The following is a 24911-nucleotide window of genomic DNA, read 5'->3' on the forward strand; positions in this document are numbered from 1 at the left end:
GGATGAGGGTCTGAGGAACTCTCTTACATGCTTTACGCTAGACCTCCCTCACCGCACACACAAGCCTTACAAAGCCTGTTCTGTTCTCTGAGCGGTTAGTTACACAGTTACTAACAGATTGAACACCTCGACCCGTTCAACATGAGGGGTCACTGCTCAAGGGTCTTTCCAAATTAAGACACCTCTGAATTACAATGGCTTATGATGGATATGTTTTAGGAACAGGCGAGGCCATGTTGTGCCGGGGCAGCAGTTTCCTCTCCTTTGATGAAAGTGTGTGTGTCTGTGTGTCTCTCTCTCTCTCTCTCTCTCTCTCTCTCTCTCTCTCTCTCTCTCTCTCTCTCTCTCTCTCTCTCTCTCTCTCTCTCTCTCTCTCTCTCTCTCTCTCTCTCTCTCTCTCTCTCTCTCTCTCTCTCTCTACAAGAGAATTGAGCCTTTGTATGTGTGTGTGTGTGTGTGTGTGTGTGTGTGTGTGTGTGTGTGTGTGTGTGTGTGTGTGTGTGTGTGTGTGTGCGTGCGTGCGTGCGTGCGTGCGTGCGTGCGTGCGTGCGTGCGTGCGTGCGTGCGTGCGTGCGTGTGTGTGGAGGGACGATGGGGGGCTGCCTTTTCTATAAGCATGAGAGATTTATGTATATATAGTGTCCTGCAGATAAGTGGACTACAACATAACTAGCCATAGAGAAACAAACACGTTCTTGAATGAAGGCTTTCTGTATAGCAATGTCTGTGTGGCAATCCTGTATGTCGTAACTGTGGTTGTCAATAGTTCCTTTGGAGGTGGGTTTGATGTGGAGGTTTCAATAATCAGTCTTACAAACACTGGAACAAGTCAGAGGAAAGAAATTCAGGTACACATATTAAACTTTTTACTTTTTCCAGGAGCAGGGTTGAAGGACAAGGATGAGGTGCGACTAGACGAAAGCATCCAGCAGGCTTTGGGACAGAAGAAACAGTCGAAAGTAGATTTTATATGTCCCCATGCAACCAAAATACCCTGTGTCCGTTGGCTGCCACTGAATGTGTGCTTTATACTCTCACACCTAGAAGAATGAACCTCTTATTTGGTGGGGGTGTGCTGCCAATCATAGGTGTCCATACTTTGGAACGAACACACAAGTCGTCAGTTAACGCTGTGTATTGTTCCACATTCGGGAACATTGGGATATATTCATTTGGTATATTTGCAAAGGTAGAGATATAAGTTGTGGTGTGTCAATAAGGGATTTCTCCTTTTCAGAGAATTAACTGATTTAGTCTCACATTAAACCTAGAGGTGTTTGTTGTCTCAAGTTATTTTATCACTTTTATTTCACTCACCCTTTTATTATTATCCTTTTAACCCTTTTTTTGTGTCAGCCCATCTTTAATCTCATCCTGTCTTTGGTTGGTTTTCAGGGCTCAAGCAGTCACAGCCTGTATTCGGCTACGTTTAAGAGTCTTTCCTGGTCAGGTCATGTGGTCTGGAAAAACTGGTGGCCCTACGCTTAACCTCTGCAGCCATGGTTGATGCTAGCTCTCTGCTAGCTTTCTCTGAGGAGGCCCGTGGTTGCTCTATGGTAATGCTCGCAGGCACAGTGTCTGGAAAGTGATCCACAATCTATCAGCAGGCGATCACATAGCAGGGGGGATATCAGTGCCATCTCAGGCATGTTCCAACTCCTGGGTTGGGCTGCATTCTCCCCGTTATACTATACTGTATTTTGGGTAACGTTACGATACCACAAATCAAAATAGGACCATAGTAAATATCAGAGAATCAAGGATGAAGACATTAATATAGACCGTCAGACTGCCCATCAGGAGAGTGACTCTGTTCATCTTGTGTTTTTGTAGTTGTTTTTTGTTTTCTCCAAGTTTCCCTCCCTCCATGTCACCCAAACTAGATGTAGCAGCACTATCTAGCATTCCCTGTCAACACAAATCAAAGAATATGACTCTGAGATGCAGAGTTTCCCGAACCTGAAATATCTAGGCACGTTGAAACACAAACTGCGACTCAGATTCTATTCAGATGACATAGGCCTGGTCTTGAATAAAACACAAACTTCTTCTGCTCCAAACTTTTTGACACTTTTTAAGAACAAGGCATAACACTGTCTGACTTGGCCCCCACCACCATATGCTAAAAATTATCATACAAGTTTCTCTTTGTATCCATTTTTAAACATTAAGGAGAAGAATTGAGCCTTTGTATGAGGGAGGTTGTGTGTTTATACAACAGCGCCAGCACCAGGAACAAGAGAAAGACCCCATTGCTGCCGGTGGAAAGGGGGAAAGACTCAGAGTCTGGGGGCTGGGGACTAGAGGTGGAAGAGAAGGAGAAAGGAGCCCTTTGAGTGACAGTAATTTAGGAACCTGGGCTTTTTATGATTTCCCTGCTTTAAGGAAAACATGCAGAGTTCTAGGTACAGCACTTGGGACCAAATCAAAGGGGTCTTTTTCCTCGTCAGATTTTGTGTGTGAGGGTTATACATATCCTGTCTATGTGTGTGCTTGTGCGTGCGCTCGGCGTGCGTGTGTTTACGTGCATGTGTCTGCCGATGCACGTGTGATGTGCGTGTACTCAAAGAGATTGAACACTTTGTCAAAGAGACTAGTGGAAGCATGAAAAACTCAAGACTGGGTCCTCTGGATACATCAAAATGTAAGCACATACTGTACCACAGTTCTTTGCGTCATGAGAGGTTCACACAAACTGCTTGTAAAATTGTAATAAATCTGAGTGTTTTTATCCTAGCATAATCATGTTGTGTCCCTCACTAAAGTGAAAATGTTTGACCCATGTCCAAGCACTCAGCTGCACTGAAGAATAATACTTTTCTTTCCATTATCTTGCAGACAACAGAAATGTGTCTTTTGCTCACAACCCAATTTGTATTTTGCTTACAGCTCAACATATGTAGAAGAGGAGATATGTTTTTCAAGTCCAGAATATTCATGGCTACTGACAGTGCAAATAGGATTTACAGTACACAAACCCTGTATAATCTCACAGCAGGCTGTCACCACCTCAAACGATGCCTATAAAATGTTCAAATTCCACCGGCAACAAATTATCGCGCAGGGGAACAATGTGTAACGTTCCCTTAATGGCTCCATTGATTGATTATTGTTTTCATCCACGTCGAAGCGGTGCAAGAAATGAATAGGAGCCCCCAAGACCCTCTAGCTTCGTGCACACAGTGCTCAGGGAGGCTTGAGGTTTGGAGGTTTCAAAACCACAGTGACCCTTTTTCTCCCTCCGCTTAATTTCTGGAGTTTTTCCCTCGAAACGAGACACTGGATAAATTATGTTTAGTATGAAGGCCCCCTTGTTCACTCAAAATAAGAAAGAAAGACACCCTGGTCTGGTAACAGAACTTCCAGAACTTCCAAATAAATTCCCCTGAAGCATGTACTTTTGGGCACACTAGTTGGCTGCAGTCGGACTAGTGGCTGGCGGATTTGAGATGGAGAGGACTAGTGGTGGAGAAGAGAGACGGGGAGCCTGTCTCATTTCTCCATGATGGATGAGACTATTAGCTGTCCCAAGTAAGCCCAGGTTTATCCTTACACCTCACAACCAGCGCCTTGTGGCGACACATGTGTTGATTGTGACAGGAGAAACGAATGGAGGATGAATGCAGTGGTTCTAGAGGTTTGGACAATGCAAAATGGTTGCCTTTTATACTAAGACATATGACATATGACAAACATACCCAACTAAACAGATTCTGTATTATACTACAGTGCCTTCAGAAAGTATTCACACCACTTGACTTTTTCCACATTTTGTTGTGTTACAGTTTGAATTTAAAATTGATTATGTTTCGATTTTTTATTACATTTTTTACTTTTTTTTTAATGTTACCCCCTTTTTCTCCCCAATTTCGTGGTATCCAATTGTTAGTAATTACTATCTTGTCTCATCGCTACAACTCCCGTACGAGCTCGGGAGAGACAAAGGTCGAAAGCCATGCGTCCTCCGAAACACAACCCAACCTGGAAGCCGGCCGCACCAATGTGTCGGAGGAAACACCGTGCACCTGGCGACCTTGGTTAGCGCCCACTGCGCCCGGCCTGCCACAGGAGTCGCTGGTGCGCGATGGGACAAGGATATCCCTACCGGCCAAACCCTCCCTAACCCGGACGACGCTAGGCCAGTTGTGCGTCGCCCCACGGACCTCCCGGTCGCGGCCGGCTGCGACAGAGATGTTTACATTTTTTTATCACAACAACATCACAGCCAACACACCTCATAATGTCAAAGTGGATTTGTGTTTTTCAAAATTGTTGCAAATTCATGAAAAATAAAAAGCTGAAATGTCTTGAGTCAGTAGGTATTCAACCCCTTTGTTATGGCAAGCCTGAATAAGTTCAGGAGTAACAATTTCCTTAACAAGTCACATAATAAGTTTCATGGACTCTGTGTGCAATAATTGTCACACCCTGATCTGTTTCACCTGTCTTGTGCTTGTCTCCACCCCCCACCAGGTGTCTCCCATTTGTTCCCGTTAATCCCTGTGCATTTATACTGGTGTCTTCTGTCTGTCTGTTGTCAGTCAACCAGCGTGTTTTTCCGTGCTCCTGATTTTCCTACGTTTTTCTAGTCCTCCCGGTTCTGACCCTTTGCCTGCCCTGACACTGTACCCGCCCACCTGCCTGACCATTCAGCCTGCCCTGACCTCGAGCCTGCCTGCCGCCCTGTACCTTCTGGACTCTGACCTGGTTTATGAACTTCTGCCTGTCCTCGACCTGCCTCTTGCCTGCCCCTTTTCAATAAATATCAGCGACTCAAACCATCTCCCTCCGGTGTCTGGATCTGGGTCTTGCCCTGTGTCATTATAGTAGAAACTGGCCCTGACTGACCCAGCAGACTCGGACCGGCTCCGTCACGCTATCTCCCTACAGGGAGCCACCATTGGAAAACATGAGGAGCTACTTCAGAACCTTGTGGAAGGGCTCCATTCGCTGGCGGAACGCCATGACCAGCGTTTCAAGACGTTACTGGAGCAATTCCGTGGACTATCTCACAGGCAGCATGCCACAACGGAGACCTCCCAGATGCTCAGTAATCCCCCTACCAGTGGTGGTTTTGCACAGCCTACCCCGGCTTCCGAGAACCTTGCTTACCTCCTTCGGAGCGTTATGCTGGGGATCCTGGAACCTGCAGGGCGTTTCTTTTCCCATGCTTCCTCATTTTTTACGCTAATGTCTGGAAAGGCGCTCTCCTGGGCTACGGCAGTTTGGGAGCAACAATCCGCCATTTGCCTTCATCTGGAAGATTTCATGGCAGAGGTGAGGAAGGTGTTCGATTCTTCGGTATCCGGGAGAGAGGCAGCCTGAAAACTACTTGGATTACGCCAAGACTCCTGTAGTGTGGCAGACTACGCAGTAGATTTTCGCACGCTGGCCGACGAGAGTGCCTGAAATCAGGAGTCCCTGTTCGATACCTTCCTTCATGTACTGTTGGAGGAGATAAAAGACGAGCTCGCAGCTCGGGAGTTACCTTTGGACCTCGATTCCCTCACTGCCTTAACCATTAGGATTGATGGGCGTCTACGGGAACGCAGGAGGGAGAGGAGGTCTGGTCTCGGTCACACTCGCCCATCCGCTGCTGCTTGCTCATCTCCGAAGAGGTCCAGAAGTCCCTGACGTCTGTACTTCCGAGAGGAGCCGAAGCCACTCGAGATCCCTCTGGAATCATCGGAGACAGGAGCCATTGCAAACTGGGCAGAGCTAGATTAGTGCCTAAGGAACGTTCACGTAGGCTGAGCTCCAACAATTGTCTGTATTGTGGTGCTGCGGGGCATTACATAGCCATCTACCCAGTAAAAGACCCGGCTCATCAGAAGGTACGAGTACGCTGGTGGGCCAGACTGGGAGTTTTCTTACTCCCATTACTCGTATTCCTTTTCATGTTATCCTGTTGTGGGGTGACCGGTCTAAATCTCTCCGGGTGCTCATTGACTCTGGGGCTGATGAGAGTTTTATGGACACTACTCTGGTATAGCTAGGTATCTCCACACAACTCCTCCATTCCCATGGATGCCAGAGCACTGGACGGACGCTCCATTGGCAGAGTCACACACAGCACAGTTCCCATTAACCTGCGGGTATCAGGCAATCACAGTCCAAACAGCTTCTCCTCTTTGAATATCCCCACATCCCTGTTGTTTTGGGATTTTCATGGTTCCAGAGGCACAAGCCCATTATTGACTGGACCACTGGTTCTATCCTGGGTTGGAGCCCGTTCTGCCACTCACAATGCCTTAAGGTGGCGCAGCCTCCCCCGGGACGTCCTCCTATGGGTTTTATTTGTATTTTTTATTTAACCTTTATTTAACTAGGCAAGTCAGTTAAGAACAAATTCTTATTTAAAATGACGGCCTAGGAACAGTGGGTTAACTGCCTTGTTCAGGAGCAGAGCGACATTCCTCTGCCGTTCCCGCAGAGTACCAGGACCTCCTGGAGGTTTCCAGCAAGGCTGGTGCTGCCTCCCATCCTCCACATCATCCCTACGATTGACCTCCTCCCAGGCACCACACCACCTCGAGGCCGGCTATATTCCCTGTCTGGCCCTGAGACCAAGGCCATGGAGGAGTACATTGAGGACTCTCTGGCTGCTGGGAGCATTTGCCCTTCTCCCTCCCCTGCCGGCGCATTGTTATTCTTTATGGAAAAGAAGGTTGAGACCCTGCGTCCATGTATTCACTACCGGGGCTTCAGTGACATCACTGTTAAGAATCATTACACCCTACCACTCCTCTCCTCTGCTTTCGAACGTCTCCAGGGGGCAACCATATTTTCCAAGTTGGACCTTCAGAATGCCTACCACCTAGTTCGGATACGCGAAGGAGACAAGTGGAAGACGGCCTTCAACACTGCCAGTGGACACTATGAGTACCTGGTCATGCCATTTGTGCTCACCATCGCTCCCGCTGTTTTCCAGGCCCTGGTCGACAATGTGCTCCGTGACATGTTGAATCGTTTTGTGTTTGTCTACCTCGACGACATCCTTGTTTTCTCCCATTCTGCCCAAGAACACGTCCTTTAGCGCCTCCTGGAGAACCAGTTGTTCGTGAAAGCAGAGAAGTGCGAGTTTCACCGATCTACTATCTCCTTTCTGGGATACGTCATCGCTGAGGGGAATGTTCAGATGGATCCTGAAAAGGTGAGAGCAGTGGTGGATTGGCCCCAACCCACATCCAACCCTCATCCATCCGGACCCGTCCCATCAGTTTGTGGTTGAGGTCGACGCTTCCGACGTTGGAGTCGGGGCCGTCCTGTCCCAGCGGTCTGTCCAGGACCAAACGCTTCATCCCTGTGCCTTCCTATCCCATCGTCTCAACTCTGCGGAGAGAAACTATGATGTAGGGAATCCGGAACTTCTGACTGTCAAGATTGCGCTGGAGGAGTGGAGGCACTGGCTGTAAGGGGCGGAACACACATTTTTGGTGTGGACTGACCATAAAAATGTTGAATATCTCGGTGAAGCCGGATGCCCTCTCTCGCCAGTGCAGTTCCTGCTGCCACACCCTCTGACACCATCCTTCCTACCTCATGTCTTGCGGCTTCAGTTGTCTGGGGTATTGAGACCCCGGGGGGTTCGGGCCAATCTCAGGTCCTGGAATGGGCCCATTCCTCCAGGCTTACCTGTCACCCTGGCTCCCGTCGAACCCTGGCCTTCCTCCGACAACGCTTCTGGTGGCCCACTATGGTTCCTGACGTCTCAGCCTTCGTCGCCGCATGCACGGTGTGTGCTCAGAATAAGACTCTGCAGCAAGCTCCGTCTGGCCTCCTTCAGCCACTCCCTGTTCCTCATCGCCCCTGGTCCCATGTTTCCCTGGATTTTGTCATACAGGCGTGTTTTCTAACTCAGTTGCGGGAGAGGAAGCGAACCACTCAGGGATTTCACCATGAGGCCAATGGTGACTTTAAAGCAGGAGTTTAATGGCTTTGATAGGAGAAAACTAAGTATGGATAAACAACATTGTAGTTACAACAAAATACTAACCTAATTGACAGAGTGAAAAGAAGGAAGCCTGTACAGAATAAAAATATTCCAAAACATGCATCCTGTTTGCAACAATACGCTAAAGTAATATTGCAAAAAATATTGCAAAGCAATTAACTTTTTGTCCTGAATACAAAGTGTTATGTTTGGGGCAAATCCAATGCAACACATTAGTTATCGCTGCCAAAGGTGATTCTCGCATGTATTGACTCAGGGGTCTGAATACTTATGTAAATGAGATATTTCTGTATTTCATCATTTCATTTAATTTTCTAGAAACATGTTTTCACTTGTAGGGTACTGTGTGTAGATCGGTGAGAGAGAAAAACTTGATTTAATCCATGTTGAATTCAGGCTGTAAGGGGTATGAATAACTTTCGGAATACTTTCTGAAGGCACTGTATATATTCATTAAAATAATCTATGCTGCCCATGTGCCATTCAGTCACGCACACATATGCATGTTGATACTCTTACTGTGTTACTCTGTAATATGATAGTTGATTCTCAAATAATTATCAAGGTTTAAAATATGGATTGGAAACAGCCCACTTTCCTCTGCGGGAGATGTTGGTGGCAGGTTCCCCCTACCCCCATTGATAGTGTAAGGACCTGAGAGTCTAGTCCAGTATAGAAACACGTGAGCACAATACATGGGTCCCTATGCCATTTGACTCTGTAACCAAGCCCTTCCTCATGCACATGTACATACAAACCTCCCCCTCACACAATGCGTGTGCACTCAAATACACACACACAAGCACACACACACACACAGTTTATTAATAGAACTTGCTGGTAATCCTTAAGGGGCAGAAGTGAGAGGGGGTGTGAGAAGGGGGTTCAAAGATAGATGCCGTCCCACCCGCTGCTTGTCCTCCAGCCGATCTCTCCCTCTGTCCTCTACCCCTTTACCCCCTTGCCACACTGTTGCCCTTTTCCTCCAGTTGGAGATGGTGCTAGGCCACAGTTGTCAACAACCACGAGAGATTACACTGTTGGTTACACTGATACAGTATCTTTCTCTATGCTATTGTACCTCTTCTGTAAGACTCAGGGAGACTCAGGGAGACTCTGAGGACCTTCAGGATCTGTGAGAACACTGATTGCATTGATTGCCATGGCCTAGTCCTCCAGACTTTTACACAAATAGGAAGGGAGTGGGGGCAAATTATGTAATTCAATCGCCACGTGATTGGCTTGTTGGCCTGTCTGTCAACCTTTCACTATACAGAAACTCTCAGATATAGCTGAAGTCACCTGATGTCCTTTTATCTCCCTAGACATCAAAGTGATGATTGAAGAAGGAGTACTGGACATACACAAATAGTAGAGTGGCCTTGTTTTCCCATGTACGCTGCCAGGTTGTGATGTATAAATAGGTGGGCTGTGTCAGCGTGTGTGACCAGGGCGTTGAGGGGGGCGGCTGTGTGTGTGACATGGGGGAGGGGCTGGGGAGTTGTGGCTAGGGTCCGGGGGCTGGCGGTGCTCTCTTATGTGCTGAGAACCGAGAAGCCGCCCCGGGAAGGTGGTGACGGGTGGCCAGAAGGGCACGGATTCAGAGTATTTGGGTGTTAATTGAGCTTATTGGTCCGCTATTCACAGCCTTGACGTGACGGTGATTTAAGAGACTTGTGTGAGAGAGAGTGGGATAGAACAGGCTGTCTGATGATCGCGGCTCCTCAGAGGTGACTTGAGCACAGCAAGGCTGGGAGGGCGAAGAAACGTAGCCTCTATTTTGTTAGCGACAAGATAAGGAAAGAACTTACTTACCGTTTCATCCACTCTGATAGTACACCGAGTGTACAAAACATTAGGAACACTTGCTCATTCCATGACATAGATTGACCAGGTGAATCCAGGTGAAAGCTATGTTTCCATATTGATGTCACCTGTTAAATCACCTTCAGTCAGTGTAGATGAAGGGGTGATAGGTTAAAGGATTGTTATGCCTTGAGACAATTGAGACATGGATTGAATGGGCAAGATATTTAACTGCCTTCGAATGGGGTATAGTAGTTAGTAGGTGCCAGGTGCAGCGGTTTGAGTGTGTCAAGAACTGCAATGCTGCTGGTTTTTTAAGCCTCAACAGTTTCCCAGTGCATCAAGAATGATCCACCACCCAAAGGACATCCAGCCAACTTGACACAACTGGGAAAGGGAAAGGGGATACCTAGTAAGTTGTACAACTGAATGCATTCAACTGAAATGTGTCTTCCGCATTTAACCGAACCCCTCTGAATCAAAGAGGTGCGGGGTTTCCTTAATCGACATCCACGTCATCGGCGCCCAGGGAACAGTGGGTTAACTGACTTGCTCAGGGTTTTTACCTTGTCAGCTCGGCGTTACTGGCCCAACGCTCCTACCCACCAGGCTACCTGCCGCCCTGTGGGAAGCATTGGAGTCAACATGGCCAGCGTCCCTGTGGAATGCTTCCGACACCTTGTAGAGTCCATGCCCCCATCGAATTGAGGCTGTTCTGAGGGCAAAATGGGGTGCAACTCAATATTAGGAAGGTGTTCCTAATGTTTTGTACACTCATTGTATGTTTTACTCCTTTTCTCTAAAACTCAGATTCATTCTAAAACACAAAAGAGAGAAAGGTATTTAGAGGAGATATTAGAAACTAGAAGCTCATTTCAGATGTATTGTTTTTACTATGTCTGGGGGTTTTCCAGCAGCGTGTGACAGGTTTTGTGAAGAGGGATGGCAAATGCTAGTTTTACATTGATTTAGGAATATTGCTTATTACTTTAATAGCTACACCTGACCTTCTTGGCTACATTTCCTTCCACTCCAAATGTAGTCCTTCCACCTCAGCCTTAACACAGGAGTAGTTTACTCCTGCACTCTGACCCATAGTGAAATCTAACCAAGCCTATCATTCACTGTAACGGAGAATGCCTGCTGAGAATTCATATTCCGGTGAAGCAGAGTATAACATATTCTCCAGTTATTTCAACCTTGGCAAACAGGCATTGTTTTTCTGTTACCCGTCCACAGAAATGTGAATAATCCAAGTTCGCGAGTTTCAACAACAAACTACCTGATATCATTTGTATGCCTCCCTTCGAAGAGTTATCTTTACACTCTTCCAAAGCATTTCTGACCCCACTTTACCGTCTTACAACCATCCAATCCCTCAAAACACCCCCCTTCCCCTTACATTAGGCCTGCGACCACACAGTAATATTGCTTTCCATTGCATTGCTCCCCCAGGACCAGAGAAAGTACACGTGTGTACGGCCAGAAAGCTCATCTTTCAAAAACAAAGGGGAAAAGGTTAACTCTCTCAAATTGAGATATTCAACATCAGGCTTCCCTTTCCTAACTCTCTTTATTACCTATACCTGTCACAGACTACACACACACATGCACACATGCAAACACACACAAATGAATTAATGCATGGACACACAATTAGACAGGAATTGCATAAGTCTGCGAACACACACACACAAACACACACATTCTCTCTCTCTTCCTTTCACTTTGGACATGGTTAAAGGATAGATGAGAGTCAGGGGTTGTGGATTAGAACCCCTGTTTTTAGAGAGATTATATTAAATCTCCTTTAGTTTTCTCTACAGTAAATGATATCGCACGTTTCTTGACATAGTTTGGTTGGATGCTATTGTTTGGACCTTTTTAATGAATCCTTCTCATAGAACTGAGACCCCCGTTTATTTTTGAAATCCTTCAAAAAGATTTGCTTTGCTTGGCACCTCACATTCTTACCATACGTCTGAGGAGCCTGTCTGTGCTGCCTGGGTCCCTTGATTTGGAAAAGTGCTGGGTTTTGCCTACCTCGTTAAGTGCCTGTGTTCCCTCCCCTCTGACAGAGAGAGAGGAGTGGGGAGGACAAGGAATAGGCAGCCATTCACTTATTTTGTCTACCTGCCACCATCAGAGCTGTAAAGAACATTATCTTTCCACATCACTGAGAGATGGAGAACACAGATGGGTTGTGATGATGAAAGAATTTGTTCCTTTCAATTCTCTTACAATTCTCTGAACCAGTTACAGAATAGCAGGACAATAATAGTCCAATACTGTAATTCATGAGAGTTCAGAATATTAATAGTGCACTAGTGCATACCAGAGGGTTCGTCACTTGTGCACTCACCCACTGCAGTAAATTAGGCAACATATTTCCTGCTACTGAAATGGTTCTGAAACTAACTGTGCCCAAACATTCAGTGAGCACTCTACCCCACCCACACCGACAAGGGATGGCCCCTCATTCTATACGGTGAGACTTAGCTAAGGCCAGGATATCAGAGCAGCAGAGGATTGGGACTGAATGAACAAAGAGTTAATTGCATCATCCGACCTCCGACAATATGCCATTATGCTCCCCGTCAAAAGCAGTATGGCCGACCAGATGTAGTGCTTTAAGTGAGAGGTGTCTCTTGTTACACCCATAACGACCACAGACAGCCAGCGCCTCTGGGAGAGTAATGTCAACCCAAGCTGTGGCAAGCTCACCCATTGTTCTCCACAGCGTGTTTATGGCTTGGTGTCTGATATATGATAACCAATAAGTAAGAGGAGTAATAATTACAAGGCCCACACGTTGGATCGTCTGATTACTGTATGTAACACAAGATGGCGGGTTTGTTTGAAGGCTGGTTATTATAAAGACATAGTGTACAAAAACCTGGCAATGGCAAGCTGTGTTATATTGCAGTGTTGGAGAAGGGGGAGTGTGTGTGTGTGTGTGTGTGTGTGTGTGTGTGTGTGTGTGTGTGTGTGTGTGTGTGTGTGTGTGTGTGTGTGTGTGTGTGTGTGTGTGTGTGTGTGTGTGTGTGTGTGTGTGTGTGTGTGTGTGTGTGTGTGTGAGAGAGAGAGTATGAGTGATTAGAATTAACCTCAACATTTGTACTTTCTTCCAAGAAGTGGGAAATCAATTCTCGGGTTAGCCACCTCTCTCATGTATTCCTTCCTGATAGGTCATTCCAGTCACTGTGCCTTTGTAATGGGTTCCATTGACCTTTCAAATGGACTCACAACTGTTACACCTTGAGAAGCTATATCTAGAGAAGTATATTTTTGCTAAGCCTTTTTGACTCTTAGGCCCTCTCACTTTGCCTCATGGCTTTGAAACCCGGGCCTTTTAGAAGCTAAGCATAAGCTAGCTCTTTAAACGACGTGAAAGAACTGTGAAGAATCGTACTAGATTTACCAAAAGCATCATGCTGATGTCGAGCAAGATAACATCTCTGTGTCTGGAATGCACTTCCTCTCTGGCTAGATGAGTATCAAGCCCCAATTTGAAATTGAAGGCAAGGTGACAGCATATTTAACCAACTGCCAAATCTCATGCATCACCACATTATAACACTAGGGGTTAAGTGGTTTTATTGCCTGCCTTCACCACCATTTGTCAGAAAAGAAAGAAAAATAGTCAAAGCTTTCCTCTCTCTCTCTCTCTCTCTCTCTCTCTCTCTCTCTCTCTCTCTCTCTCTCTCTCTCTCTCTCTCTCTCTCTCTCTCTCTCTCTCTCTCTCTCTCTCTCTCTCTCTCTCTCTCTCTCTCTCTCTCTCTCTCGCTCTCAATTCAATTTATTTTCAATCTAAGGGGCTTTATTGGCATGGTAAACAAATATTTACATTGCCTAAGCAAGTGAAATAGATAATAAACAAAAGTAAATAAACAAAAGAAAATTAACAGTAAACATTACAATTACAAAAGTTCCAAAATAATGAAGACATTTCAAATGTCATATTATGTTTATATACAGTGTTGTAATGATGTGCAAATAGTTAAAGTACAAAAGGGAAAATAAATAAACATAAATATAGGTTGTATTTACAAGGGTGTTTGTTCTTCACTGGTTGCCCTTTTCTTGTGGCAACAGGTCACAAATCTTGCTGCTGTGATTGCACACTATGGTATTTCACCCAATATATATGGTAGTTTATCAAAATTGGATTTGTTTTCAAATTATTTGTGGGTCTGTGTAATCTGAGGGAAATATGTGTCTCTAATATGGTCATACGTTTGGCAGGAGGTTAAGGAAATGCAGCTCAGTTTCCACCTCATTTTGTGGGCAGTGTGCACATAGCCTGTCTTATCTTGAGAGCCGGGTCTGTCTTCGGTGGCCTTTCTCAATAGCAAGGCTATGCTCACTGAGTCTGTACATAGTCAAAGATTTCCTTAATTTTGGGTCAGTCACATTGGTCCAGTATTCTGCCACTGTGTACTCTCTGTTTATGGTCAAATAGCATTCTAGTTTTGTCACGTTCCTGACCTATTTTTATGTTATTTTGATTATGTTTAGTTGGTCAGGGCGTGAGTTGGGGTGGGCATTGTATGTTGTGTGTGTTTTGGTTAGTCTATGGGTGTTGTATGTGTATGGGATAGAGTATTGTTAGGTTGTCTAGTTATGTCTATGGCTGCCTAGATTGGGTCTCAATCAGAGACAGCTGTCATTCATTTGTCTCTGATTGGGAGCCATATTTAAGGTAGCCATAGGCAGTAGGCTTTTGTGGGTAGTTGTCTTGTTTAACGTTTGTTGCTCGTCTGGGCACTTGCGTTATTTAGCTTCACGATCATTTGTTGTTTTGTTTGTTTGTAATAGTGTTTTCGTTTCATGTTCATCTTCGTTCGTTTAATTAAAAGAAGATGGCTTATTTTCCTCATGCTGCGTTTTGGTCCGTCTCTCCTCCACACGATCGTGACAGAACTACCCACCACAACAGGACCAAGCGGATTGAGGAAGGAGGGAAGGAACTAAAGCAATGGAGAGAAGAGGAATGGAGTTGGGAGCAAATTTTCAATGGAGAAGGACCCTGGGCTAAGGTTGGTGTGAATCGCCGCTTGAGGGAGGAGAAGAAGGCAGCCACAGCCCAGGAGCGCTGGTATGAGGAGGCAGCACGTAAGAGAGGCTGGAAGCCCGAGAGGCTCACCCAAAAATTTCTTGGGGGGGGGGATAAAGGGGAGTGTGGCGAAGCCGGGTTGGATACCTGAGCCAACTCCCCGGGCTTACCGTGGAGTAAGAGGGCGTCGTACTGGTCAGACACCGTGTTATGCGGTAAAGCGCACGGTGTCCCCAGTACGCGTGCTTAGCCCAGTGCGGGCTATTCCACCTTGCCGCACTGGGAGGGCTAGGTTGGGCATCGAGCCGGATGCCATGAAGCCGGCCCAACGTATCTGGCCTCCAGTACGTCTCCTCGGGCCGGTGTACATGGCACCAGCCTTACAGGTGGTGTCCCCGGTTCGCCTGCATAGCCCAGTGCGGGCTATTCCACCTCGCCGCACTGGCAGGGCTACGGGGACCATTCAACCTGGTAAGGTTGGGGAGGCTCGGTGCTCAAGAGCACGTGTCCTCCTTCACGGTCCGGTATATCCGGCGCCACCTTCCCACCCCAGTCCAGTACCACCAGTGCCTACACCACGCACCAGGCTTCCAGTGCATCTCCAGAGCCCTGTTCCTCTTCCACGCACTCTCCCTATGGTGCGTGTCTCCAGCCCAGTGCCTCCAGTTCCGGCACCACGCACCAAGCCTCCTGTGCGTCTCCAGAGCCCTGGACGCACTGTTCCTTCTCCCCGCACTCGCCCTGAGGTGCGTGTCCTTAGCCCGGTACCTCCAGTTCCGGTACCACGCACCAGGCCTACAGTGCGTCTCAGCCGGCCAGAGTCTGCCGTCTGCCCAGCGGCGCCTGAACTGCCCGTCTGCCCAGCGGCGCCTGAACTGCCCGTCTGCCCAGCGGCGCCTGAACTGCCCGTCTGCCCAGCGGCGCCTGAACTGCCCGTCTGCCCAGCGGCGCCTGAACTGCCCGTCTGCCCAGCGGCGCCTGAACTGCCCGTCTGCCCAGCGGCGCCTGAACTGCCCGTCTGCCCAGCGGCGCCTGAACTGCCCGTCTGCCCAGCGGCGCCTGAACTGCCCGTCTGCCCAGCGGCGCCTGAACTGCCCGTCTGCCCAGCGGCGTCTGAACTGCCCGTCTGCCATACGCCGTCTGAACTGTCCGTCTGCCATGAGCCTGCAAAGCCGCCCGTCTGCCATGAGCCTGCAAAGCCGCCCGTCTGCCATGAGCCTACAGAGCCGTCCGCCAGACAGGAGCCGCTAGAGCCGTCCGCCAGACAGGAGCCGCTAGAGCCTTCCGCCAGACCGGATCAGCCAGAGCCTTCCGCCAGACCGGATCAGCCAGAGCCTTCCGCCAGACCGGATCAGCCAGAGCCTTCCGCCAGCCATGACCAGCCAGAGCCGTCAGCCAGCCATGACCAGCCAGAGCCGTCAGCCAGCCATGACCAGCCAGAGCCGTCAGCCAGCCATGACCAGCCAGAGCCGTCAGCCAGCCATGACCAGCCAGAGCCAGCCAGCCAGGATCCGCCAGCCAGTCCGGAGCTGCCGTCCCTCAGCCCGGAGCTGCCGTCCCTCAGCCCGGAGCTGCCGTCCCTCAGCCCGGAGCTGCCGTCCCTCAGCCCGGAGCTGTCGTCCCTCATCCCGGTGTTGCCCCTTATCCCGGTGCTGCCCCTTATCCCGATGCTGCCCCTTCAGTTAGGTGGGTTTAGTTGGAGGGTGGTCATTGGGGGGGGGATACGGAAGCGGGGAGTGACTATGGTGGTGTGGGGACAGCGTCCAGAGCCGGAGCCACCACCGTGGACAGATGCCCACCCAGACCCTCCCCTAGACTTTTGGTGGTGCGTTCGGAGTACGCACCTTGAGGGGGGGGTTATGTCACGTTCCTGACCTATTTTTATGTTATTTTGATTATGTTTAGTTGGTCAGGGCGTGAGTTGGGGTGGGCATTGTATGTTGTGTGTGTTTTGGTTAGTCTATGGGTGTTGTATGTGTATGGGATAGAGTATTGTTAGGTTGTCTAGTTATGTCTATGGCTGCCTAGATTGGGTCTCAATCAGAGACAGCTGTCATTCATTTGTCTCTGATTGGGAGCCATATTTAAGGTAGCCATAGGCAATAGGCTTTTGTGGGTAGTTGTCTTGTTTAACGTTTGTTGCTCGTCTGGGCACTTGCGTTATTTAGCTTCACGATCATTTGTTGTTTTGTTTGTTTGTAATAGTGTTTTCGTTTCATGTTCATCTTCGTTCGTTTAATTAAAAGAAGATGGCTTATTTTCCTCATGCTGCGTTTTGGTCCGTCTCTCCTCCACACGATCGTGACAAGTTTGCTCTGTTTGTAAATTCTTTCCAATGTGTCAAGTAATTATCTTTTTGTTTTCTCATGATTTGGTTGGGCCTAATTGTGTTCCTGTTCTGGGGTACTGTGGGGTCTGTTTGTGTTTGTGAACAGAGCCCCAGGACCGGCTCTTCTACAGGTTTATTTGTCTGTGTGTAATGGCTTTGTTTGGGAATTGCTTCCTTTTAGGTGGTTGTAGAATTTAACGTCTCTTCTATGGATTTTGATAATTAGCGGGTATTGGCCTAATTCTGCTCTGCATGCATTATTTGATGTTTTACATTGTACACAGAGGATATTTTTGCAGAATTCTGCATGCAGAGTCTCAATTTGCTGATTGTCCCATTTTGTGAATTATTGGTTGGTGAGCTGACCCCAGACCTCACAACCATAAAAGGCCAATCGGTTCTATAACTGATTCAAGTATCTTTAGCCAGATCCTAATTGGTATGTGAAATTGTATGTTCCTTTTGGTGGCATAGAAGGCCCTTCTTGCTTTGTCTCTCAGATCATTCACAGCTTCTCTCTCTCTCTCTCTCTCTCTCTCAAGTGAAATAGATAATAAACAAAAGTGAGATAAACAAAAAATGAACAGTAAACATTACACTCACAAAAAGTTCCAAAGGAATAGAGACATTTCGAATGACATATTATGGCTATATACAGTGTTGTAACAATGAGCAAATAGTTAAAGTCACTCTCTCTCTATTGCAGTAAGAGGAGTTCAAAGCCAATCCAGGCTTGGACATTGCCTCTGATGCAGAATAAGCACTGCTGCAATTGGCCAACAATGAAAATACATTAATCCACATCTGAAATGACTCCTTGGGGAGATCTCTTTCAGTTATCTGTGACTGATTTCAGGAAACCTTTTCATAAACTCAAGTGTTGGTGAAGCTGCCTATTTCAATATTTTATGCATTTTATAGATATCTTTAATTTACCTTTGAAAGCTCAAACAGATTTAGCATCATGTGTCGGAGGTGCACCTAGTTCATGGGCCTAATGTGCACCTAGTTTTTGAACATGTCTGATATAATTACCAAGACCATGATTTATTAGGCTGTATGTCACTGTCATATTATAAGCTGTTGGATCATACTGTCTCTTTGATATTTTCTGGTCTCTCTTTGGCCTTTCCTAAAATAGCCTCATCAATGGGATTTTGTGCATGAGTAGAGTCAGCTATATCACATAGTGAATGAAAAGATCAAACACTTCTTTGAGATGTCAAGGGGGCAATTGTAGCCTACCATTCAGCCACTAGATGGTAACAATAGTCTTTTTCCTAGGCACAAACACTGGCCACGTGACATAATATACATCATTGTGATACTGTATGATAAATAGTGACCATTTCACTACTCACTTAAACCATTGCAGAAGCAGATGTGTAGCCTATCATAAGATGCCTTATAAACTATTTGGACAGAATGGGCCATAGCCTATTGTCATGATCACTCGGTTAAATGATAAGATTCAAGTTTATCCAAACCTCACTCACCACTTTCAAATGTCCAAATAAAGAAATGTGGATTTAATATAGTCGTGCGTGCGCTTAAAGACGCTTCTCAGGTCAGTGGTGGGCGGTGCGAGATGGAAGCGTCGCGTCATGGAAGTGCCCACCCTCGCATTGGGTAAGAGCCGCAAATAGAAGAGAAAGTTCAGTGTTCTCAAACGATGGATGGAGAGCGGTTGTCTGAGGTAGAGTGAAATATATGTACTGCTGCAAACAGCTGCACGGATTTAGCTTTAAAAATTCAAAACTAAGAAGTCCAGGATTAACACGTTCTCTAATGAACGTTATTTGAGCTCACCAGCGTTATTTTCTCATTGCATTGCAAACTTAATTTTCTAGATTGAACTCTGCCGTCTCTGCCGAGTCTTACCTTCTAAGGACATTTAAACACCTAATACCGTGGAAGCTTTATTTTTTTATTTTATATAATAGAGTAATGTGTACCTACTGGAATTATTTTTGATAAATTTGACCTGCATTTGCGTTGTATAGCAGCAGGAAATGCATTTGTAACAACGGATTTACAACGCTTGTTTTGGCGGCTGTGCTTACAATGGTAAAATAATATGGACATATCCGCATGAATTTACATTTTTGGTCTGAACAAATGCAACTTGTTCTTACACTAAACATATGACTGAAAAGAAGCATGGAGGGGTCTCCTTTGAAGATACTGATTTCTCTCTGGTGTCAGTTGGTGGTTGCTGGCTACAGTGTGGAGCTAGGAACCTACGACCTGGAACGAGGCAGACCAGCCAAATGCGAACCCATAGTAATCCCCATGTGCCAGGGCATTGGCTACAACATGACCAGAATGCCCAATTTTATGGACCATGACAACCAAAAGGAGGCTGCCATCAAGCTGAATGAGTTTGCACCTCTAGTGGAGTATGGCTGTGATGTGCACCTAAGTTTCTTCCTCTGCTCTCTCTACACCCCCATGTGCACTGATAAAGTGTCTACCTCCATCCCAGCCTGCAGGCCCATGTGTGAGCAGGCCAGGCAGAAGTGCTCACCCATTATGGAGAAGTTCCACTATGCATGGCCTGACTCGCTGGATTGCTCCAAGCTCCCGACCAGGAACGACCCCAACGCGCTGTGCATGGAGGCTCCAGAGAATGACACCAAGACAGAGATCAAGAAGGGAGAGGGCATGCTTCCTGTTCCCCCTCGGCCAAGGCAACCGGGTAGCGGTAACGGGCGCTCCACGGGCAGTCTGGGGTCCTGCGAGAACCCAGAGAAGTTCCAGTACGTGGAGAAGAGCCAGTCGTGTGCCCCCCGCTGCTCCTCGGCAGTGGACGTGTTCTGGTCCAGAAGGGACAAGGACTTTGCCTTCATCTGGATGACGGTGTGGTCAACGCTCTGTTTCGTCTCCACGTCCTTCACCGTTCTCACCTTCCTCCTGGACCCCCACCGCTTCCAGTACCCTGAACGGCCCATCATCTTCCTCTCCATGTGCTACAACATCTACTCTGTGGCCTTCATTATCCGCTCGGTGGCCGGGGCCGAGAACATCGCCTGCGACCGGGAGAATGGCGAGCTTTACATCATCCAGGAGGGGCTGGAGTCCACAGGCTGCACCATCGTCTTCCTCATCCTCTACTACTTCGGTATGGCCTCGTCCATCTGGTGGGTCATCCTTACCCTCACCTGGTTCCTGGCCGCTGGTAAGAAGTGGGGCCACGAGGCCATTGAGTCCCACAGCAACTACTTCCACATGGCCGCGTGGGGCATCCCGGCTCTGAAGACCATCATCATCCTCACCATGAGGAAGGTAGCAGGGGATGAGCTGACGGGTCTGTGCTACGTGGGCAGCATGGACTCTGGAGCGCTCACCGGCTTTGTGCTCATCCCTCTGTCCTGCTACCTGGTCATTGGCACGTCCTTCGTCCTCACCGGCTTTGTGGCGCTCTTCCACATCCGCAAGGTGATGAAAACCGAAGGCACCAACACGGAGAAGCTGGAGAAGCTGATGGTGAAGATCGGCATCTACTCCATCCTGTACACGGTGCCCGCCACCTGCGTCATCATCTGCTACTTCTACGAGAGGCTCAACATGGACTACTGGAAGTTCAGGGGGCTAGAGGGCAAGTGCGTGTCGTTCCCCGGGCGCCGGAACGAGGACTGCTCCCTGGATGCGTCGGTGCCCACTGTGGTGGTGTTCATGCTGAAGATCTTCATGTCTTTGGTGGTGGGCATCACCAGTGGTGTGTGGGTGTGGAGCTCCAAGACCCTGCAGACCTGGCAGGGCCTGTGCAGCAGGAAGCTGGCATCAGACAGGACTAGCAGGAAGCCCTGTGGCAGCGTGAGCTGCAGCAGCACACACTGTCATTACAAAGCCCCTGCCGTGGTGCTCCACATGGCCAAGACAGACCCTTACTCAGACAGCCCCACACATGTCTGACACTGACAGACAGTACATTACCAGTATGCAGTTCATTCAATGCTCTGTCTAAACGCATGGAGCTACTGGGGTGACATTGTTGTATATGGAATAAGATTGAGAGGAATGAGAGAAGTTATAATTCAACTGTCAATTGCTGCTTTTCTGTGCATAGGGAGAAAGCACAGGCTACAGTATGGAAGTAGACACAGCTTTCCTTATTTCAGTATTGATGCATTTCAGTATTGCTCTCTATAGACACACCAGATCTGTGGACTGTATTACACAGAGATGCTCAACTGCAATGCAGAAAAGGGCTTGCATGGACATTTTAAAGGAGAGGCATTGTTGTCCCCTGAACTGGGTATAAATAACTTCATAAATATGTTTAAATGTTAAACAGTCTATTTATTGTATATATATTTATTTGAAGTTTACTTTGTTTTCTCACAAGTTTGATTGGAGTGAACATGCATCTATTAGGCTAAAGATTAAACTCTTGAGAATCAAGGAAAATAAAGTGCCTCTTATCAAGTTCTTAAGAATAATAACATGTGGTATACATTTTCAAACTGCCTTTTAATTGTATGTTCTTGGTCATGGTTTATTTACTATTATTAAGTTCAGTGTGAATACTATATATGTTTCAATATGGCTTCGCTTCATTATATTGATTGAGGAAATTATATTTAGTGGAGACTTGAGAGGGAAATGCATTGCAAAACGTATTGCATCTTACGTTCTCTTTGATAATGATTTGGTTCTATAATAAATAAATAAATAAAATTCTCACAAAATGAGAACTTTGTTAGATTATCTATGCCTATAGATATTCATGATTTGTTCATTTCATTATCCCAGGACGACCAGAATAAATCAGATGTGCTAGACTGTTGTAGGGTTCATTCTCTTTTAAGTGAAGTAGACTGTAGTAGGGTTCATTCTCTTTTGGGTGTAGTAGACTGTAGTAGAGTTCATTCTCTTTTAGGTGAAGTAGACTGTAGTAGGGTTCATTCTCTTTTGGGTGAAATAGACTGTAGTAGGGTTCATTCTCTTTTAGGTGAAGTAGACAGTAGTAGGGTTCATTCTCTTTTGGGTGAAGTAGACTGTAGTAGGGTTCCTTCTCTTTTGGGTGAAGTAGACTGTAGTAGGGTTCATTCTCTTTTGGGTGAAGTAGACTGTAGTAGGGTTCATTCTTTTTTAGGTGAAGTAGACTGTAGTAGGGTTCATTCTCTTTTGGGTGAAGTAGACTGTAGTAGGGTTCATTCTCTTTTAGGTGAAGTAGACTGTAGTAGGGTTCATTCTCTTTTGGGTGAAGTAGACTGTAGTAGGGTTCATTCTCTTTTAGGTGAAGTAGACTGTAGTAGGGTTCATTCTCTTTTGGGTGAAGTAGACTGTAGTAGGGTTCATTCTCTTTTGGGTGAAGTAGACTGTAGTAGGGTTCATTCTCTTTTAGGTGAAGTAGACTGTAGTAGGGTTCATTCTCTTTTGGGTGAAGTAGACTGTAGTAGGGTTCATTCTCTTTTAGGTGAAGTAGACTGTAGTAGGGTTCATTCTCTTTTGGGTGAAGTAGACTGTAGTAGGGTTCATTCTCTTTTAGGTGAAGTAGACTGTAGTAGGGTTCATTCTCTTTTGGGTGAAGTAGACTGTAGTAGGGTTCATTCTCTTTTAGGTGAAGTAGACTGTAGTAGGGTTCATTCTCTTTTGGGTGAAATAGACTGTAGTAGGGTTCATTCTCTTTTAGGTGAAGTAGACTGTAGTAGGGTTCATTCTCTTTTGGGTGAAGTAGACTGTAGTAGGGTTCCTTCTCTTTTGGGTGAAGTAGACTGTAGTAGGGTTCATTCTCTTTTGGGTGAAGTAGACTGTAGTAGGGTTCATTCTTTTTTAGGTGAAGTAGACTGTAGTAGGGTTCATTCTCTTTTGGGTGAAGTAGACTGTAGTAGGGTTCATTCTCTTTTAGGTGAAGTAGACTGTAGTAGGGTTCATTCTCTTTTGGGTGAAGTAGACTGTAGTAGGGTTCATTCTCTTTTGGGTGAAGTAGACTGTAGTAGGGTTCATTCTCTTTTAGGTGAAGTAGACTGTAGTAGGGTTCATTCTCTTTTGGGTGAAGTAGACTGTAGTAGGGTTCATTCTCTTTTAGGTGAAGTAGACTGTAGTAGGGTTCATTCTCTTTTGGGTGAAGTAGACTGTAGTAGGGTTCATTCTCTTTTAGGTGAAGTAGACTGTAGTAGGGTTCATTCTCTTTTGGGTGAAGTAGACTGTAGTAGGGTTCATTCTCTTTTAGGTGAAGTAGACTGTAGTAGGGTTCATTCTCTTTTGGGTGAAGTAGACTGTAGTAGGGTTCATTCTATTTTGGGTGAAGTAGACTGTAGTAGGGTTCATTATTTTGCAAATTAAAGGTGGCCTGATTCCTATGGTAATGTCAACATGCAAAAATCAACTGTAATCCTTTGGAGCATTTTTCTTAATATACAATATAAGGATAAATACAACAGTTTATATTCCTTACTTTTGTAGCCTAATACACCCATCTCTTCTCACTACAATGTTGTATCCTCTTTGAATACATTGATCACAGGACAATAAGGCCAACATTTGTTATTTATTTTCCTGTCGACCATTTGGTCCTTAATTACCTCTCTTGCTTTGGCGCAATTTTCTACAGTGAGAATCGCTCGCCAACTGCATGGGCTGCGTATACTTTAGGCTACATCCTGGAAGCAACATCGACACACTATTCCGCAAAGAGAATTGGAGATGAATAGAGTGACAATCCATGGTAAGTAGTCTCAATGTTCGGGTCATCATCTTTAAAAGGATACTTCGGGATTTTGGCAATGAAGCCCTTTATCTACTTCCCTAGAGTCAGATGAACTCATAGATACCATTATGTCTCGGCATCCAGTATGAAGGACATTTGAGGCAGTTTTGTGAGCCAATGCTAACTAGCGTTAGCGCAATGACTGGAAGTCTATGGTATCTACTAGCATGCTAGCAGTTACCATAGACATCCAGCCATTGCGTGTGTGCTAACGCTTGTTAGAAACTTCCTTCAAACTGCAGGCAGAGACATACAAATGGTAGGCGTATCCAAGAGTTAATTTTACTCTGGGGAATTAGATACAGGGCTTCATTGCAAAAAATCCCGAAGTACCCCTTTAAAATGCGGGAGCTGTTCACAGAAAAATATATTTAATTAATGGGTTTGCTAATCCTTTCCCCGAACCACTATTGTGCCCTCTCAGTCTACTCCGCTCTGTTTGATCCCCATGCAAATACACGACACTTTGATCCAGGAGGAGGAATTTGAAGTAGGCCAACTAGATCTCAGCACTAGTCCAGCACTTTAGATCTAAATTGGGCAGAATTTAATTGAAGATTTGTATTTGACCAAAAAGTTTCACAAATTTCATACTACATCCTACATATTGGTCATTGGTTGCATGGTTTTGTCTCTGAATTTGGGACATCAAAGCCTTATTCTGGCAGCAACTGTTCAGTAGGCCTATAGATTACACACACACAATTAGGGTGTCAATGTCAATTATAAGCACACACGAATATAAGAGACCAGCTTTTTCACTGTAAGGCTTGCTGGGATGTATGGTGTTTGACAGTAAATGTAATTGTTTATTATGTTTGTGTAATTGTGTTCTGTGTCAGGCAACATATGGGGTGATGGCATGGAAAGATGTGAGGATCAGGAGTTACATTTACATCATCAGACTGCTGCTCACTTTAACGTTTAGATTTTGTCAAGCTTTGTAGACGGTTGTGTTTTGGGGTTTTCATTTAACCTTTGTTAGATACCATCAACTTCAAGATTATAAAAACTTAACAACTGCATTCAAATTCAGAAGATTGTGGCATGT

At 46.2% G+C, this 24911-nt stretch overlaps 1 protein-coding gene across 1 annotated transcript; it reads left to right on the top strand.

Moving 5' to 3' along the window:
- Positions 1 to 18798: 18798 nt before the first annotated feature.
- On the top strand, positions 18799 to 21855 carry LOC139549708 (frizzled-9-like). The gene has a single exon (XM_071360403.1). It carries the CDS (start codon positions 19306 to 19308, stop codon positions 21058 to 21060), a length of 1755 nt encoding a protein of 584 aa, XP_071216504.1. The 5' UTR covers positions 18799 to 19305; the 3' UTR covers positions 21061 to 21855.
- Positions 21856 to 24911: the final 3056 nt, after the last annotated feature.

Source organism: Salvelinus alpinus, chromosome 22 (assembly GCF_045679555.1).
Source record: "Salvelinus alpinus chromosome 22, SLU_Salpinus.1, whole genome shotgun sequence".
In the NCBI taxonomy this organism is placed as follows: Eukaryota; Metazoa; Chordata; class Actinopteri; order Salmoniformes; family Salmonidae; genus Salvelinus; species Salvelinus alpinus.

Excerpts from the sequence above, each read along its gene's own strand:
- LOC139549708 (XM_071360403.1), top strand. The coding sequence starts at position 19,306 with ATGGAGGGGTCTCCTTTGAAGATACTGATTTCTCTCTGGTGTCAGTTG.